This window comes from Eptesicus fuscus, chromosome 9 (genome assembly GCF_027574615.1).
Source record: "Eptesicus fuscus isolate TK198812 chromosome 9, DD_ASM_mEF_20220401, whole genome shotgun sequence".
NCBI classification, from domain to species: Eukaryota; Metazoa; Chordata; class Mammalia; order Chiroptera; family Vespertilionidae; genus Eptesicus; species Eptesicus fuscus.
Window position 1 is genome coordinate 56,556,353 of NC_072481.1, and position 18,581 is coordinate 56,574,933.

General features: G+C 44.4%; 1 protein-coding gene across 1 annotated transcript in view; it reads left to right on the forward strand.

Moving 5' to 3' along the window:
- Positions 1-445: 445 nt before the first annotated feature.
- GIPC2 (GIPC PDZ domain containing family member 2) overlaps positions 446-18,581 on the forward strand; it is a 78,677-nt gene continuing 60,541 nt past the window's right edge. Inside the window, exon 1 of the mRNA XM_008139459.3 lies at positions 446-685. Within this exon, the coding sequence (XP_008137681.3) occupies positions 446-685 (240 nt within the window). The remainder of the gene's footprint in view (positions 686-18,581) is intronic.

Sequence of the window (18,581 nt, forward strand, 5' to 3'; positions counted from 1 at the left end):
ACGAAGGCGCGTGTCCCAATCGTGTGAGTGCCTACCACACATTTATGAAAGGCACCGCAAGGGCCAGCGTGTTTATATTCTAAGACGTGTTGTTGTGTAGCTTCAGCACCCGAAAGCTTTTAAGGAAATCCAGCCATTTTTTAAAAGGGGGTTGGGGGTTGGGGAGAAACCCGGAGTTGAGGTTCGAGAATGGGTATAACTTTTCCTCTCTCCAGATTCATCCGGAGGGATGACAGAGGGCTGCTTAGGGTCCAGATGCCGCTCCTCGGGGTGGAGAAAGGGGCCCTGCCCCGCAGCAACCAGGCGGAAGCACCTGTGCCATTGGCCCAGCGGCCGCTCTCACCTGCGCGGAGCCCTAGGGACCGCGAGCGCAAAGTCCGCGGCGCCGGGCCAAGGAGAAGGCGGCCGGCAGCGCAGGTGGGCCCCCCGCCCGCTGTCAGGCACGATGCCCCTGGGGCTGCGGGTCAAGAAGAAAGCCAAGTCCAAGGAGACCTGCGCGCTGGTGGAGGGCGAGCAGGCGGGCGCGGAGGGCAGCCACCTCCCGGCACCCCCGCGTTCCCCGGCCAGGCTGGTCTTCTACACGCAGCTGGCGCACGGCAGCGCCACGGGCCGAGTGGAGAATTTCTCCAGCATCCGGGAGCTCTACACCAAGATCGCCGGCGTGTTCGAGATCTCGCCGTCCGAGGTAAGGGCCAGGTGCCCGGGCGCAGCCGCTCGCCCTCTCCCCGCCTCTCCCACCTGCGGCGCCGGCGGAAATTGGCCCGGTGCTGGGGCTCCTCCTCGGAGGCGGTGGGAAGCGCCCAGGGGCAGGGAGAGAGTCTGACCGGGAAGGGGAATGGTCAGTCCCAGGACCGGAGAAAGGGGCATTCCTCGTGCTCGGAGATCCGGCTTTTGGGAAACCAGCGACCTTCCTTTCTTCCTTAAGCAAACGGGGCCTGAGCGCCTTTCCAGACTTCAGTTCTAGCTGCGCGAAAGAGCGCCTCCACGTTATCTGGACTTGACTGTCCTGCTTCCTCTTCAGGGGTGAGAGGGCCACGCTGAGCATCTCCCAGGAGAGGGGAGAACGGAGTGCCTTTCAGGGGATACCAAGCAGAGGCCCACTTTGACCCAACTTGCCCCCCATGTCACTAATACCAGAAACCCTTTGGTGGTATTTCCAATAAGCTTATTATCTGCACTAATAAAAGAGAAAGATGCAAATTGATCATACCTTTGCAATGCCCACCAGCCAATCAGGAGTGAGTATGTAAATTAACCCAACAAATATGGCAGATTAATTTGCATATGCAGCGGCCAGGGGTGGGGGCGGGATGTTTTCGTTGTCGCCATGGTGATGACGCAGGCATTCTGCAAACCCCCCCCCCCCCCCACCCCCCCACCTCTAGCAGCTCTGGGCCTTTGGGCAGCTTGGGAAGGCAGAAAAGCAGCTCCAGCAGGAGCAAAGGCGATGCCCACAGCCAGGGGAAGGAAGGCCCATTCTTGCACGAATCTTCGTGCATCGGGCCTCTAGTTTCCAATAAGGGTGGGCAACAGAGTTATACTTCACTATGTGGGATTAGTTAACATTTTCGGAGGAAATCAGCTCTAAATTTTACACCGTATCCTCGAAAATGGACCGAAGTTTGCCTTAATTCCTAGTAGATGGACCGAATGGTGCCGGGAACTGGAGTTCGGGTATCAGTGTGATTTTGAAAGCATTAGTTTATGTGAACATTTATGCAACCACGTCATTGACGCTTGCCCGAGCGAACTGCACAGGTAGGTGTGAGACGTTAGCCCAAGAAAGTGTTGGTCCACCTTTCAAGGAAAAGCACAAGATCTCATTGCCCCGGACTCCTGAGAGCAGGGGGCTGACTTAGAGTGGCACGGAGCGTGCGGCATTTGGAGATCTGTTCTTGAATGTTGTTTATCAGGTCTGTTCCGGCGAAATTGAGGTCAAGGCAAAATTCCAGGAGGAGATGAAAGAGAGCTTGAAGTGTAACCTTTTGTTCTTTCAGGGTTCCCAGGCACTGGGGTAAATCACAAACCTATGGTGAATTATTTATATTGATGTAGCCTAGGACGTTTTCTTTGTAATAGGACGTTTCGGTTCAAAAAGCACTTTCACAGGAATAACATCCTTTGATCCTCTCTAGAAGCGGCTGGTGTCGGGTAGTTCCTTGGGTCCCTAAGGACAGGATTGGGGGACTGATAAGCCTGGCTGTGGAGCCAGGCTCTACCACTTATTGGCTGTGTGGCCTTGCAGATGTAATGTCCTTCAGTTTCAGCCACCTATACAATCTATACTATAGAGCAGGGGTCCTCAAACTTTTTAAACAGGGGGCCAGTTCACTGTCCCTCAGACTGTTGGAGGGCCGAACTATAGTTTAAAAAAAAAACTATGAACAAATTCCTATGCACACTGCTAAGTCGGCTGCTAGGCAGGACAGGCAGCGGCGGCAAAAACACCCGGCGGGCCGGATAAATGTCCTCGGCGGGCTGCATGTGGCCTGCGGGCCGTAGTTTGAGGACCCCTGCTATAGAGATCAGAACATCTACCACGAAGGGTGATTATGAAGGCTGAAGTTTACATATAAACTGCAGGGGTTCAGAACCAGTCACCCCAAGATGTGCCTCTGTGGTAGATGAGGATTGTTTTGAGCTAAAGACATCCAAAACCCTGCTGGCTCAAGAGAAACTTTTGCCCTCCCTTAACTACCTAGAAGAACTTGAATAGGGACCTTGCTTATCATATCAGAGGTAACCATTGGGTAAACTTCTAATTACTGAATATCCGCTTCTATCCTTCTGTCTTTGAACCTCTCATGTATATGGGGTAACCATATGTACCTATGTATTAAACTTGGTTATTTTCTCTTGTGAATCTGCCTCCTGTCTCTTTGATTGTTAGGCCAGCTGAAAGAACCATGAAGGTAGAGGAAAGTTTCTTTCTCCCCCACAAAACCTATCAGATCGCATGGAATATGGTCAGTGTTTAACAAATTGTAACTAATCATATTAATACCTAACAGTTAAATGAGGGGGCTGAAGTACAAAGTGATTGGGCCTTGGCCAAGGGCATGCAGCTAGCCCCCACCCCCTCCTCCCTCCCGCCCCCGCAAAAAAGCTGGGCTGTTACTTAAAGTTGGATCTTGAGTGAAGTTGTTAGCATACTTTAACTGACCCTCCTGTACCCAGGGACTCCAGATTTACTAACTTTGCATTAAGTCTTCCTCATCATAAGATGACATTATTTTGAGCTCAAGATGCATTATTTTATTCAATCCACTTAATTCCTGAGAAGTATTATTCATATCCTCGCTTCACAAAGAGGAAACTGAGGCGTTGGGGCTCAAACATTTTTTCAAAATTACACATGGTAAGTGGCAGAGCCTGAATTTAAACCCAGGTTTTTCTCTGACTGCAAATGCCATGAAGTAATATTGCTATGTTGCTTCCCAAGTTTTCCATGGTGTTCCAGCTGTCGCTTGACAGTCATGTTCAATATTTTCAGTTTTCAATGCACTGACTTGCAAGATAAATTCCAAGATAATATAAACAAGGGGTTTTGATGTGCTATATCAAAGTTCATAAATTTTTATAACCTCAAATATATTAGTATGTTTATGCATATACCAAACATTAATGCATGTTTTCCATTTGGATTAAAAAGAGTTAAGTATATCCAGGATAAAGTATTGGCTATTATAATATAGTAGGTGATAAATGTCACAATAAGTTTGAAATAGAAGTCATTTATTAAAGTAAAATGAACACCAATGAGATCCCATTACCCATCCTATTCCCTCCGCAAGAGAAATAGTGATGTAAAGTTTTGAGATGTCAGTGTGGACAAAATAAAAATTTCCCCCTTACTAGGTTGAAAACATGGTTAACTCAGAAGTCCTACCTTTTCTCTAGAGAGGTGGCTATGGAGATATAAATAGCACTGTATGAGGAGCTCTTTACTGAGGAAAACAGGGAAGGAGTGGCCTGACCTGATGTCTGGTGCAGCTGATTCAGGCAAATTTACTGGGGGTCCATGATGGCTGGTACGTAAGTCTGCAGTGTGATCGTTCCATCCTCAAGGATTCTTTTCAGTTTGCAGTTGGGCTAAGTGAGCCTTTGAGCATCTTGTCCAGAGTCAGGGACAGAGCCAACATTCGAATCCAGGTTTTCTGGTTCCAAGACCATTACATAGCAACTGTGAGATTCTTGGTCACTATACTCAAATTCCAAATACAAACCAGCAAAGCTTCTTCTTTTTTTTTTTTTTTAAATTGTCTCTTCAATTAAAGTCTCAGACTTATTGCCTCAAGAAGATGCTGTTGTGAAACTGACAACTGTGGTTTATCACCTATTCATGGTCCCTGAAGGAAAAAGCTAACAAAACCTATGACTCACTTGCAGGGTACAGTCTGTGATCATTACCTTGAAACAGATGGGCAGTTATGCAAAAATCCCTTACAGCTGACATTGTTTTTTTTACTAAAGGACTAAATGAGAAAGTAAATTAATCTTGTCTAAAAGAATAGTTAACTCATAACATTAATGCAGGGCAGTTTTACAAAAAGTTTAATATCATTTAAAAATATTCAGGTTATATAAATGAGTTGATCATTAAATTCTTGAGCCACAGTCATAAAATTTATTGAAGGGGCATTTTGAATAATTGACCACTGTAGTTATTTAGCAAGTAGTTTGTGCCATGACATGTTTTCTTAATTCTCTACTATGGGAAAAGATTGTAGGAAAAAGATAATGAATTTGAAAGAGCTTTTTAAGAAATCAGTTTTGTAGTTAGATACTTTACATGTGCAGAAACTAAAAACTCAAGTTTCTTTATATGTTTCAGAAATTATTTCCTTTAACTTGGTTATATTAAATAGTTCATTGAATAAGTGGATCAAGCAAATATAGCCCCTTCTCAATATATAAAGGCAGTCAGTCAAATAAAGCAGTGTACTTGGGAAGCAGAAAAGGCAAGAATTGTGATTTTCATTTCAAACCCCATATTCAACATAAAATCATGCTGTTATGTCTCTGAAAAATGAAACAGACCTTCTCTTTTCACCTGCTCCCATCCCTGATGCTGTTACAGAGATTCGGAACAATCAAACAATGCAGGAGAGTTTGGAGATCCACTTTATTCACTGCGGTGGGCTTAGAGAAAATGAATTCAAATTCTAAGCAAGGCTACAAGCAGAACTTCCCTTTTTATTAAGGAGCCAGCCCTATGTGTGCTTAGTGGTTATCTCACTGCTGGCCTTGAAAACAACACAGTTCTATCCAATTAAAAAGTACACCTGGCATGGCATTGAAATTATGGGCATATCTAGTCTCTGCCCTACAAGGTCAGACAGCTAAGTTTATCTTCCTCATTATTCAAGCAGGCTAAAGCAGGCTAGAAAGCAAAATTATTTTTTTTTTGGAATAAGAGTCTGTCTAAAACAACAGCAGAGAATTCCAAACAGTAGTTTTACAAAATAGGGGTTAGCCTTCTCAATGCTATTACCCCATTTCTCTCTTAGAGCAAAATTTAAAATTTGCTATCACCAATGAGATACATTCTATATCTTCTCTCTCTGCTTGAAACTCTCCATCTTAACATAGAACAAAAATCCAAAATCCAATGATAGGCTACAGGCCCTGTTCCCTCTCTAACATCATTGTTCCTTCTGCTTCAGCTAGTTTCCTGGCTATTCCTTGACCTCTGGAGCCTAAGGGCTTTTGCACTGGCTGTAGCCTCACCTGAACCTCTTCCTGCAATTGCTCTTCCTTCAAGTCTGCTCCAATATCCCCTTCTCAGTGCAGCTGGCACTAATCATCCCATTTAAAATTACAGCACCCCTGTTCCCTTCCTCACTCAATGTTCCTCCATGGACACTAACATCCTATGTATATGTAACTTACCTGTTTTGTTTATTGTCTTCCCTCACCCCGTGTACTAGAATATAAGCTCCATAAAGGCAAGGATTTTGTCTATTTTGTTTACTGATGTAGCCCCAAGGGCCTGGAACTGTACCTGAAACATAGTTGGAGCTCAGGAAATACTTGTTGAATAAAAGAAGCCTCACAAATATAGTACTTAAAATCCTGTAGCTTTAACACAAAGCTCTAATACCGGTTACAATACCAGTATCTTATGTAGGTGTTAATATTTTAATGTTGTAGTGTGAGGAAAGAGACCAGTCTGGGATGGGGGTTGGAGTGAGGAACATCACGTGTATCTTGAAGGGGGAGGAGGAGTAAGAGGGTGAAGGATGGAGACTGGGAAGCTAAGTAAGAGGCATTTGTGTGGAATGCGTCTCTACAAATTCCAGAAATTATGAATTTGGAGGCTCCGTTTGCAGGCAAAATTGCTTCCTAGATGAATTACAGTGTATGGGGAGCTGCCTTGTGAAGCTTCCCAGAAACTGCTTCCTTTTCTCAACTTGCTGGCACTGAGCTCTCGTGAAAGTCAATCTTCTGTATTTATGTGGCGCTTCTGGAGAACATGAACTGCACTGCGGACTTTATCATTTCCCGAAAGGCAGATAATTGGCAAGGGAAACCGTGGCTTTCTGCTTCATAAATAGGAATTCTGGGAAGAACAGAGTGAAGGGGGCGGGGGGGGGGGGGGCAGGTCACGGGCTTGCATATTGGCCTCCAAGGAAAAACAAATAACAAAAACACACCAAAAGTGAAGGAATTGGGAATTCAGTGTGAATTTTACTATTGAGCTCTGAGCACTATGAAGCCCAACACGCTGAGTAGAAAGAGTGTGAGAGGGAGAAAAGCAGCCCCTGATATCGGGGAGCTGGCCTGACACGCTCAGGTAGGCCTTGCACATCTCCTGTTTGACATAAATGGTTTCACAGAACACTGACCTCTGATAAGCCCACTCTGACTCTGATGGATCAAGACAAAAATAAGAATACTCTGTAATCATGTTTGAACAGAGACATGAATATGAGCGTTGTCCAAACCACAACAATGACCAGGTGACCCCATTGCACCCATTTCCTGACAGTACCTTACCCAGAGCAAACCCACATGTTGTTGGACCTGCCCCCAAATTGCCTAACACAAGCCCAAGTCCTTCCCAACACCCTCTTCCTAAGCGCCCTCCCCCCTTAATTCCCCATGGTGTGCTGTCTCCCTTGTTGTAAGTCTCAAGAAAACTAGGGGTGAGAATTCCTGATGGTCCTTGGCTGGGCGGCATTGACAGTTGTCATTGCTGGATTAGTCCAAGGTGGTTTCTAAAGAGGCATCTGACTATGGTTTCCCTGACCCCACCCATCCTCTATTTTAATATTTTGATGCTCTGATCATATGTATCTCAAAAAAAATCCTTCAGGCCTCTCAAGTACTTACAATACCACGAACTGGGTAGATCACACACAACAAAAAGTATTGCTCATGACACCAGCATGGTCACCTGGTGAGGGCCCACTTTCTGGTACATAAGCGATGCCTTCTTGTTATGTCCTCACATGGTGGGAGGGGCTGGTCTCTCTGATGAAGCACTAACACTTTTCATGAGGGCTGTACCCTCATGACTTGAGAAACTGCCTAAGACCCTACCTACTACTAATACTATCCCCTTTGGGGATTAGGATTTTGATATTTTGAAAAAATTTTTTTTGGCATATACAAACATTCAGACCATAGCACTTACAAATAACCCCCTCCAGCCAAACAATGTCTCCTATTCCTGCCTGCCTCTCAAGTCCTATATCCTATGCCTACTGCTCCAACTTCATCTAACAGTCCCTCTACTTCTTTCTGAGGCTGAGACTTTAAAAATAAAGCTTGTTCCTAGAGTCACTAGATGGTTTAGCTGCTTCATAAATGTCTGATAAATAAAAATTTGTGGATGCAGTAGGAGATAAAGCTGACGATGTAGATAGTAAGAATACAAATGTCCTTGAAGTTGTACATATACTAGTGGCCCGGTGCACGAAATTCGTGCACGGAGGGAGGGATTCACTCAGCCCAGCCTGCACCCTCTCCAACCAGGGACCCCTTGGGGGATGTCCGACTGCTGGTTTAGGGATCAGGCCTAAACCGGCAGTTGGACATCCCTCTCACAATCTGGGACCACTGGCTCCTAACTGCTCACCTGCCTGCCTGCCTGATCGCCCCTAACTCCTCTTCCTGCCTGCCTGATCACCCCTAACCTCTCTGCCTGCCTGCCTGATTGCCCCTAACTGCCCTCTTCTGCTGGCCTGATCTCACCCCTAACTGCTCTCCCCTGCCAGGCTGATCACCCCTAACTGCCTCTGCCTTCCTGATCACCCCTAACTGCCCTTCCCTGCTGGCCTGATCTCGCCTCCAATGGCCCTCCCCTGCCGGCCAATTTGGTTCTAATTGGTCGGTTTCTATGCCAGTCAGCGTCAAAAGCTCTGCCTCCTAGGCAGCCATTGGCTCCTCACAGTTCATCCAGATTTGGTTCTAATTGGTCGGTTTCTATGCCAGGCAGCATCTCCGGGCCTATCTCCGGGTCTGATCAGTGAGGTGGGGCTGATCAGCAGCCCCTGCAGAGGCCCAGAGAGAAACAGAGGCGCGGCTGCTGGTGAAGCCTGGAGAGAAAGAGAGAGGCAATGGCTGATCTATAGCTGCCACAGAGGCTGCGAATCAGACCCTGCCTCTCTCTTTGGGCCTCTCTCTGGGCCTGATTCGCAGCCCCCTCAGCAGTCAGTGCTGGGTCACCACACCCGCACCAGAGGCAGTCAGTGCTGGGTCGCCACGGCATCCCAGCACTGACTGCAGGACTAACTTTCGGTGTTCGGTCGAACCTTCGTTCGGTCATTACAGACCCTGGGTTTTTATGTATTAGGATTATTCTATAGGCAACAAGAATAACTCAAATGTTTTTCAGAAGAGGAATGACACGTGTTGTATAGAGTAGAGACATAATCAACCATTCATTCAGTGTGTCTTCTTTATAAATGTTTGGTTTAAGTTGGATACAATGATTTTCTGGAATTTCATAGTGTCATCTGAGATGTTCTAAATATATTACAATCATTATGTATGCTTATTCTCTCTCATGAGCATCAGCCTCATTTTTGTATGAAAAACTCAAGCAACAAAACCCAAAAAACAAAACAAACCCAAACATGACTCATTTTGAGAACTGGGATGGTAATCTAACCAGTTACCTTTTAAAACCTCATTGCTAATAGGAAGATAAGAAATGGATAAACCTGGCCAGTGTGGCTCAGTGGTTGAGTGTTGACCCAAATCAGGAGGTCATGGTTTGATTCCTGGTCAGGGCTCATGCCCAGGTTTTGGGCTTGATCCCCAGTTAGGAGCATTCAGGAGGCAGCCGATCAATGATTTTCTCTTATCATTGATGTTTCTATCATTCTCTTTCCCTTCTTCTCTGAAATCAATAAAAATATATCATTTTAAAAAAAGAATTGGATAATACTTTTTTTTTTTTTGTGTGCTGGAAATCTCTTGAAGTTTCAGTGTGGACACAATTCTAGAATAACGTCCAAATTCCTGGGTAGGTGCCAACCACTCCCAAAGCCCCTATTACCTCACAGGCTGAGGGCTGGCCCCTTCTCTCACTGGCTCCCGGCACTCCAGTGGGCATGGAAGGCTCTTATAGGTTGCAAGAGATGGGGACACTTAGGATACCTTGGGCAATTGTATGTATGTGTCTGATTGTTTATATTACTAGGTTACAGGGAGGTAAGGAAGCTTGGGATAGCCTCTGCACTGGGCAGTCAGGTGCCATGGACATCTAGAACATAATTCATGCCGTCCAGGTGAAAACAGTAGCTCTAGGCTCTGGAGAATCAAGAACATGTCAAGGTGTCCTTCACTTTCCATCCCGGCCTCTCTCTCCCTCTCTCTGCTTCTTACTCTGTTCTTGACTGATTCTCTCTTCTCATCCTTTTGACTTTGCACCTTTAAGGCTCTTATTGTATCATCCTTCTGTATCTCTTGTTTCTTTGCCTCTCTACTTTTTTTGTGCCTCACTCTGTGTCAAATTCAAACTCCCTAGGAGAGAGTCTCTGTGTTGGTGAGTTAGGGGACAGTGCAGGTGGGGTAGAACTCTTGGGCCTCTGGGTCAGGGCCTCATCTCTGGTCTAGTGTGCAGGGTCATGTGGTACAAAGACAGGTGAATAGTGGTTAAAGGGGTCCTGTTGGAGAGGATCATGGGCATGATCATGAGCAAGATTTCTTGAATTAGGGGTTTGGCAGGTATCTTCCATATCCTATCCAGAACATGAAACTTTTTTCAGTTCCCTATGACTTTTATGCATTGTTCTTCCCTTTACCTGGAAATTTTTCTTCTACTCTTTCCCTGTTAACTCTGTTGAAAGATAATCTGAGGCATATAAATAACTTTGAGCAAAAATTGATTATAATTTGGGCAGCATCAAACCACAAGTGGTTAGGAGCCCTTCATAGACAGGAGCTAGGGGCCAGGATTTTATGGAGAAGATGTGGACTCAAAGCAAGGACATTATTTAATTGGCTATAGCTTAAGCAGTCGAATTATTTGGGAAAGCCTCCTTGGCTGCTTGCCCTTAGATTTTGATTTCTTAACCTTGGGGCATGTATACTAGTAGGTTTAGGTTTTGGTTTGCTTCTGCAGGCTGCTGAAAGAAATTACTCTGTGAAGCAGAAGTCCACAATGGAGCTACATCCAAAATGATGTTAAAACCAATTTTTACCTTAATTGAAAAAATAATCTATGCACATAGTAAAAGCCATCACCCACTACCATGGTCTCCCAGTTCTCTTTTCCAGAAACTTTAGCTGTGGCACTTTCTGGACCATCCTTCCAGAAAATACTCTATGAATTTGTAAGTAGGTATGTATGTGCAAAGGAACATGCATATCTCTGTGAGTATAACTCCCCCCCACCTCACTTTTGTTTTAACCCAATTAGGACTACTCTGTACTTACGTTCTGCACAGTTGATAGTGGCAGAAGCAAAGGTGTGAACCTAAGAAAGAGGAAACCTGGGAATGGCAGAGTCACTGGGGTCCTTGTGGCGTTCCCAGAGAGTCACCAGTGTGTGTGTCTTTAATGGCAATGAGTCCATTTTTAAGTCTGCTTGTCTTCTTGAAAGGGTTTTCTGTGCTCTTTGCTTCCTGGATAAGCCCCCATCACCTGAGGTAAACAAAGGTGTTCCTTGATATACTCAGATTGACGTTACTGATTAACGAAACCCTTTTGGCTAGATACTCGCAGAGGGAGACAAAGAAAAGAGGAAGCCAACCAAGGCCCGTCACTGCTGCTCTGGATTGGGATCTAAAACCCCCTGGCCTTTCTCATTCATCTTAGAAACTAGCCCTGCTGGCTTGGGTGTGGTGAGAGTTCTGAGGCTTTGGTGATTGAAAGGTGTGGTGAGAAGTTGAAGCTTGGGCGTGACTAATACCAAGGAGGTCCTGGGGCTTCTACGGATCAGTGAAAGGCAGGAAGGGACCTTTGGCCCTGTCCATGATAGAATATTTGTTTTTTTAGAAACTTATCTGACCCACGATAAGTGGCAACTGAGAGGCTCAAGAATCTGAGCATTTAGAAAGTATATTTGCTTTGTATAAACATCTCCCTGGAGATAATCAAATCACATGCCAAAGAACAGTTCCAGCTTTTTTTCTTTTTTTTGAAATGGCTAAAACCCAGGACCTACATCTCAGTCTGTAAAAGTCACAGGTTCTTAAGTTACAGTGTTAACTGTAAGGGCCTTAAAGGGACACACTGTGACAAGGTTGAGAAAATGGTAATTCTGTTCCATTCTTGAAAGGATTTATATACGTGTTTATTGCCTTAATGTAGCAGTGGTTATGTGACTGCTATAAACACTATGTTGTTCTTGACCCAGGGCCAGAACCCAATTTAACCACCTGAACCTTCTCACTAAAAGCATAAAACCAACAGGAGGTTTTCTGGTGGTTCTGGGTGTGGGTTGGTAGTAGGTGCTGGTTGTGATTCCTGTCCCTCCCTTTCTCCTTCTATGTCTTTTATACTTTCCCTATCCTATCTTAATTTTCTGAAAGGTGATTGGGGGAAGAGAAGCATATCTTGAGCATTAAAGAGAAATAAATTATCGTTGAATACCTACCACCATGACGTAACCTGTGTTATCTTGTCTGAAAGAGCAATTCTTACCAGAACCCCCATAACTGATTACAGTCTATAGATGAGGCAGCTGGATCTCAGAGCAAAAGGAAATTACTCAAGTCACACAGTTCAAAGAGATGTCTTTGATCTTAGGTTTATCTGACTCCAAAGCCTATGTTCTTTTCTTTACTTAAGTGGTTCTTAACCTCATTGGACTAAAAGCTCTCCTTTTAATAACAAATATTTAAAAAATGTTTTTATTGATGTTAGAGAGCAAGGAAGGGAGAGGGAGAGAGAGAAACATTAAGGATCGGCTGCCTACTGCACACCCCCTACTGGGGATCAAGCCCACAACCCGGGCCCATAACCGGGGCATTTGTCCTGAACATGAATCGAACCGGCAACTTCTCCATGCATGAGATGATGCTCAACCAACTGAGCCACACTGGCCATGGCATCAAATATTTTATGGCACCACTTTTACTATCCGGAAATAAAGTTTAAAATATTACTTACCTATATACATAATTAAAAAAAATTAATGAATGTCTTACCTCTAATATTAGAAATAAATATGGATTTTAATATGCAAATACTTGGAAAAATCTATCTTAGAAGACATAATGTAGCAGTCAGGTGCTTGTACCTAACTTCTAGTGAATAAGTTTGGATTTAAGCAGAGTAAGAGCTTCCGCGCTACCCTGGGAGGGCTCCATACGGCTTTGTTCTCGGTTCTCATGTAACTTACAGGGAAACCATTCACAAAGTCCAGAGCCCTTGATGTCCTACGGATGAAGGAGGAGGAGTCCTCAAATTCCGTGCAGCAGGAACCCCCCTAGGTGGCACCAACCGTGACTTCCAAACGGAGCAGTGCGTCTACAGAAGGAAGCGTGATGGCACCCACAGCAGGAATCTGAGGAGCACCTGGGAGAGGTTCCTGCGGGCCGCTCGGGCCATTGTTGCCTTGAACACCCCGCTGATGTCGGTGTCACATGGTCCAGAAAAACCGGCCAGCGAGCTGTGCTGAAGTTTGCTGCTGCCACTGGAGCCACTCCTGTTGCTGCCGCTTCACCCCTGGAACCTTCCCCACCCAGATCCAGGCAGCCTTCCGGGAGCCAGGACCTCTGGTGGTTACTGACCCAGGGCTGAGCGCCGGCCTCTCACAGAGGCGTCTTCTGTTAACCTGCCCACCATCGCTCCATGTAACACAGACTCTCCTCTGCGCTATGTGGACATTGCCATCCCTTGCAACAACAAGGGGGCTCACTCAGTGGGGCTGATGCAGTGGATGCTGCCGGGGAAGTACTGCGCATGCGTGGCACCATCTCCTGTGAACACCCGTGGGAAGTCATGCCTGATCTTTACTTCTACAGAGATCCTGAAGCGATTGAAAAGGAAGAGCAGGCCGCTGCTGAAAAGGCTGTGGCCAAGGAGGAATTTGGGGAGAATGGGCTGCTCCAGCTCCTGAGTTCACGGCTGCTCAGCCTGGGGTCACAGACAGTCTGAAGGCTCAGGTGCCCTCTGTGCCCATGCAGCAGTTTTCTGCTGAAGCCCGGAGCGCTCAGCTGCCACCAAAGACTGGTCTCAGCCCCCACTGCTCAGGCCTCCAAATGGGTAGGAACAACCTCTGAGTGGTCCTAAGTTGTTCTCCCACAAACTCTTAACAGAACGGAACTAAGGTTGATGGAAAATAAAGTTTCTAAAAATAAATAGAGTAAGAATAAGACAATATTCAACTGACTGTTGACTTTTTTTCTTTATATGTTATATTTTAAATGAGGATAAATAATATTTACCCTTTAGATATTGATAGAATTACATAATCTAATGACAATAGAAGCAGGCTGATATACTTTTTTAAAAATTAAAATTTTTTAAAAATTGATTTCAGAGAGGAAGGGAGAAGGAGAGAGATAGAAACATTAATGATGAGAAAGAACATTGATTGGCTGCCTCCTGCACGCCCCCTACTGGGGATTGAACCCACTCCTGGGCATGTGCCCTTGACCGGAATAGAACCTGAGACCCTTCAGTCCACAGGCCAACTCTCTATCCACTGAGCAAAACCAGCTAGGGCTGATATAAATTTTTTATGTTGAAAATTCAAATAACATGATCAGCATTGTTGTCAGTGATTTGATTTTCTGAAATTATGTACAATCTTTGGTAAGGTTCTGCACAATTACCTTGATTTACAAAGGCAGCCCAGAAAATCAATCAATCAATCAATCAATCAATCAATTTATTACAGTTAAAGAGAAAGAGGAAGAAAAAGAGAGGGGGGGGAGGAGAGAGAGAGAGAGAGAGAGAGAGAGAGAGATATTTGTTGTTCTACTTTTCTACTTGATTGGGGATTTAACCTGTTACTTTGGTCTATCAGGACATTGCTACCTGGCCAGGACTTCAGGAAAATTCTTAACAAAATATATACTTTATCTGTAACACAGAATTAGGGTCTAGGCTTATATAATTATACGAGAGGCTGGGTGCATGAAATTTGTGCATGGGGGGTGGGGGTGGGTCCCTCAGCCCGGCCTGCACCCTCTCACAATCTGGGAATGCTGGCTCCTAACTGCTTACCTGCCTGCCTGATCACCCCTAACCACTCTGCCTGCCTCCCTGATTGCCCCTAACCGCTCCCTGGGGGGTGGGGCCAGCTGGGGTGAGGGGCCCTGGTCATTCTGGTCTCTGGTCATTCTGGTCATTCCACCATTTCAGTTGCTGGGCTTTTATTATATAAGATACATTTATTTTCTTTTCCCAACATGACTCTCTAGTAGGACATTTGAAAATCATGTGGAATGCCAGACAGTTCTTCACTGAGTGGGGCATCTAAGTGATAGAGTTCATACAGTCTTCTTACCTCATCCCTTGTCTCTCCCAAATGCCAGTTGTGTCACACAATCATTGTAACAACAAAAAAGCCACCACAGAATTTCCACATGTTTCATTAGAGGCCAATGTCACCCTACCACCTAGCAATATTGCTTTATGCCAGGTTGCCTGAGGTTAAGTCCTTGCTCTACACTGTGAAGTTAGGAGGTAAGGGGAAGGAAGTGGGAAAGCAAGAGAGAGGTTTGGAAACCAGTAGAAAGACCTCCTGTTGGTTTTATAGTTTTGTTTTAGCATCAGTATTCTAGGATTGTAATTATACAGAGTGGGACATGTGGTTGGTTTGTTAAATTTGTGATGTTTCAAAATTTGTGACAATTTCACATGTTTACTGGGTCCTGTGATAGATAAGAGAGTTAGGCCGGTATATGGAAAAGCTTTGAGGTCAGTCCAGTGGGGAGGTGGGTTTTAGGGTAGGTTGGCATGCCCTGGGTTTGATTCTGGAGATGCCACCATATAGCCTCAATTTCTGACTGGGAGAATATAAAAATAATATATTATAGGATTATTATGAGAATTGAATGAAGTCGCTTGTTAGATATCTAGAACAATGGTTCAATAAATGTTACTTCTCTTTCCTTCTTTTCCTAAAAAAAAAAAAATCTTTTTTTTTTGGTCAATTTATATATATTTGCATTTTTTTTCTTATAATTTTTCTCTTCTAGCTCTATAATTTTCATTCTCCTACCCTTTGCCTAACCCCAGGAAATAAAGAAAACAAATTTAAAACTATATCTCTATACATGATCCTTAAACTAAGTTTTCTCAGTGTGGAATTCAATTTTATAGTAACTATTCTGGACTCTTCCGATGAGGCTTCTTCAGGACAGTGTAGTACAAACCTAATAAACAATTTTCATCAACAAAGTGGAAGATCCCAATTAAACTTGAGAAATATTAAATATACCACTTTAGTCAGAATTGTCTTGCATTGCATTTGTCAGTGCTTATTTCTCCTGATCCAAAAATAACTCTTTAGTAAAACCCATATATTTTTTTAGACAAAAACATATTTTTATTGATTTCAGAGAGGAAGGGAGAAGGAGAGAGAGATAGAGACATCAGTGATGAGAGAGAATCATCGATCAGCTGCCTCCTGCACACACACACCTCACCCGCCCCCCCTCACCCCCACTGGAGATTGAGCCCACAACGTGGGCCTGTGCCCTTACCGGGAATCAAACCATGACCTCCTGGTTCATAGGTCAAGCCACCCCAATCGGGCCCCCTATTTCTTTGTATCCTATTTCTATGCATAGAGAATTGCTTTGACATGCTTTATCTCAGCATTTAATTCTATTATTCTACTCTCTTTTCCCCACTGAACATTTAGAGCTCATTTTCAATTCTCCCCACACTTATTAAGTCTCCTAGAATCTTAATTGTGCTCAAGTCACAGACACTGATTTTTTGCTTTTGGGGAAGATTACTTAGATGCTGAGGGACAGAAAAACTCCACCATTCCTTTTTCTCAACACCCAAATCCTGTGTTTTTATTTTAATTTTAAAATCTCGTGCTGTCTTAATCTTACCACTCTGAAATGGGAACATGTTTATTTGATCAGACAGAGAATGCATTCAAAAATAGGTGGCCCCATAATTTATATTCCAAACCCAGACCCTTCAGACAGTGAAAGGGGTAACTCACTGGGACCTGTGCCATCCTCAGAATAACCAAATTGCCCGCTCAAAAAGGAGAAAGAAGAAAAATATGTGAGAAGGTTTATCATCCATTTGTTAATTAAGCACCAACAACACACAAGCCCAGTTTCCTGGGCAGTAAGGAAGGTTTTGAACTGTAGGCATTTAGGGATGAGGTGGGGAGAGGGGAGTGTGGTCATAAAAATAGAAGCAGGTAGTGAGGGCGCAGTGTCAGCACGGAGCCTGGAGCCAGGGGACTCTGGTACTCCTTGTCCTGGCTCTAGCCTGGTGACACATTCCTGGGAGTTGGGATGGAGTCCTGGGGGAGCCTGCCAGCTTCTTCGGGAAGCCCCCTGACACTGCTGGGTCCCCCTCCCCTCTTCTCTGCCTGCCCAGTCCCAGGAGTCTCACAGGCAGGCATGGCAGGAATGTTGGCACGAAGAGGGTGGGAAGAAGTGGCTCAGAATGGGGAGCAGGAGCTAGTAAGAACTCCAAGCAAAGGTGACAGTTTTCCATCAGGGCTGTGCCTGGGTGTCTCCGATTCTGTGACAGAATTCTATTTTTGGCAGCTCCTCTCCGCCTCTTCCAGGCCTCAGTTCTGGGGGCTCTCTATCCCTGGGTGGCAGATAGCTCAAAATTGGGTGACCCCGAGCCTAGAAGAATCTACACACACACTCTCCAGATTTAGGGCTAAATTCACTGTGTCACACCGGCCCTGCCTATTGGCATATTTTTTAATGCTTCTCAAATTTTCTAATGCACAATTTAAGGGTTTATGGTAGTCAGTGAGCTAGCCTCCGCCCCCTTCCCTCAACTCTTTGTCACCTCTCACCTAGGGAACCCTGTAGTACATTTTCCTTTGTCACCTCTTACCCTGCTACTCTATAGTACATTTTCTTTCAGGTGTCCTAGTTTTAGAAGAAAAAAATCAATTTCAGTCTTTCTCTCTCAAGATGTTTATAGTTTCACACATGGCCCAGTTTTTCCCACAAAGTGCTCATCTTTATTGTCAGAAATTTTGTTCTAGGAAATAGTAAGAAATAGACTACCCTCCTCCATCACTCCATCTTGACACCTGAGCAGCTCACCATGCTTGCTTTTTCAGTGTTCCATGATTTATTTGGGCGGTTGTAAAATATCACATGCTTTGTAGACATTTCACTGTAAGACTGAGTCCGCTTCCTGTGCTAATATGAAAACAGTGCTGAGCATTCTGTCAAACTTTAAAATTGTGTTTAAGGACCCTTTGGGACCCAATGGCCATGTTTAAATAAATTATATTTGTGTATTTATTTGGTAAACTGGAATGTTTGACCACAGGTCTTTTTAGTAGTAATGATAATCATAATATCATGTTTCACAAACCGCCCTACTGTGTTGCTCTCATTGTTTCCATGGAGATGTGAAATGGCTCCTTGTCAGTCTCTCCTTGCCCTTTCTGTTTTCTTCCTTCCTAAGTGTCCAGCAAGAGGAGGCTTTTGAGAAAAGATGTGGTTTAGAAAGCCGGAAACTTTGAGGCTGCACCTGACCAGGGCAATAGCAGTGATTTATGATGTCTTTAAAGTTGGCAGGTAACCTTGTAGCATTATTAGACTAGGATGGAGCTCAGATAACTCCTCTGACTGGAAGAATATTGTGGAAGAGGATGCTATTTATAGCGACACGCATTGGATTTATTTTACTTGTTGGGTTAGTGTCTATGTAATGTCCACAAAGGCAAGACTAAATCCTTTACCCTATTCCTTTAACCTTTTCTGTGTTTCAAGAATTGATTGGAGATTTTGACTTTCTTTGATACATAGTTGCTTTGATTAGACTTCACTAACAAAATAAAGTAATTATTTTGCTTACTCTGGGAAGTCATTTGGTAGATTAAAAAATGTGAATTTTATTCCCCCCCCCTCTGTTTTTGGATATATTGCTTTTTGTCACATTATTTTGCTTATTAAAAATACTAGGGGAAGAAAAGTAGTGGTACCAGAGAAGGAAGAGTACAA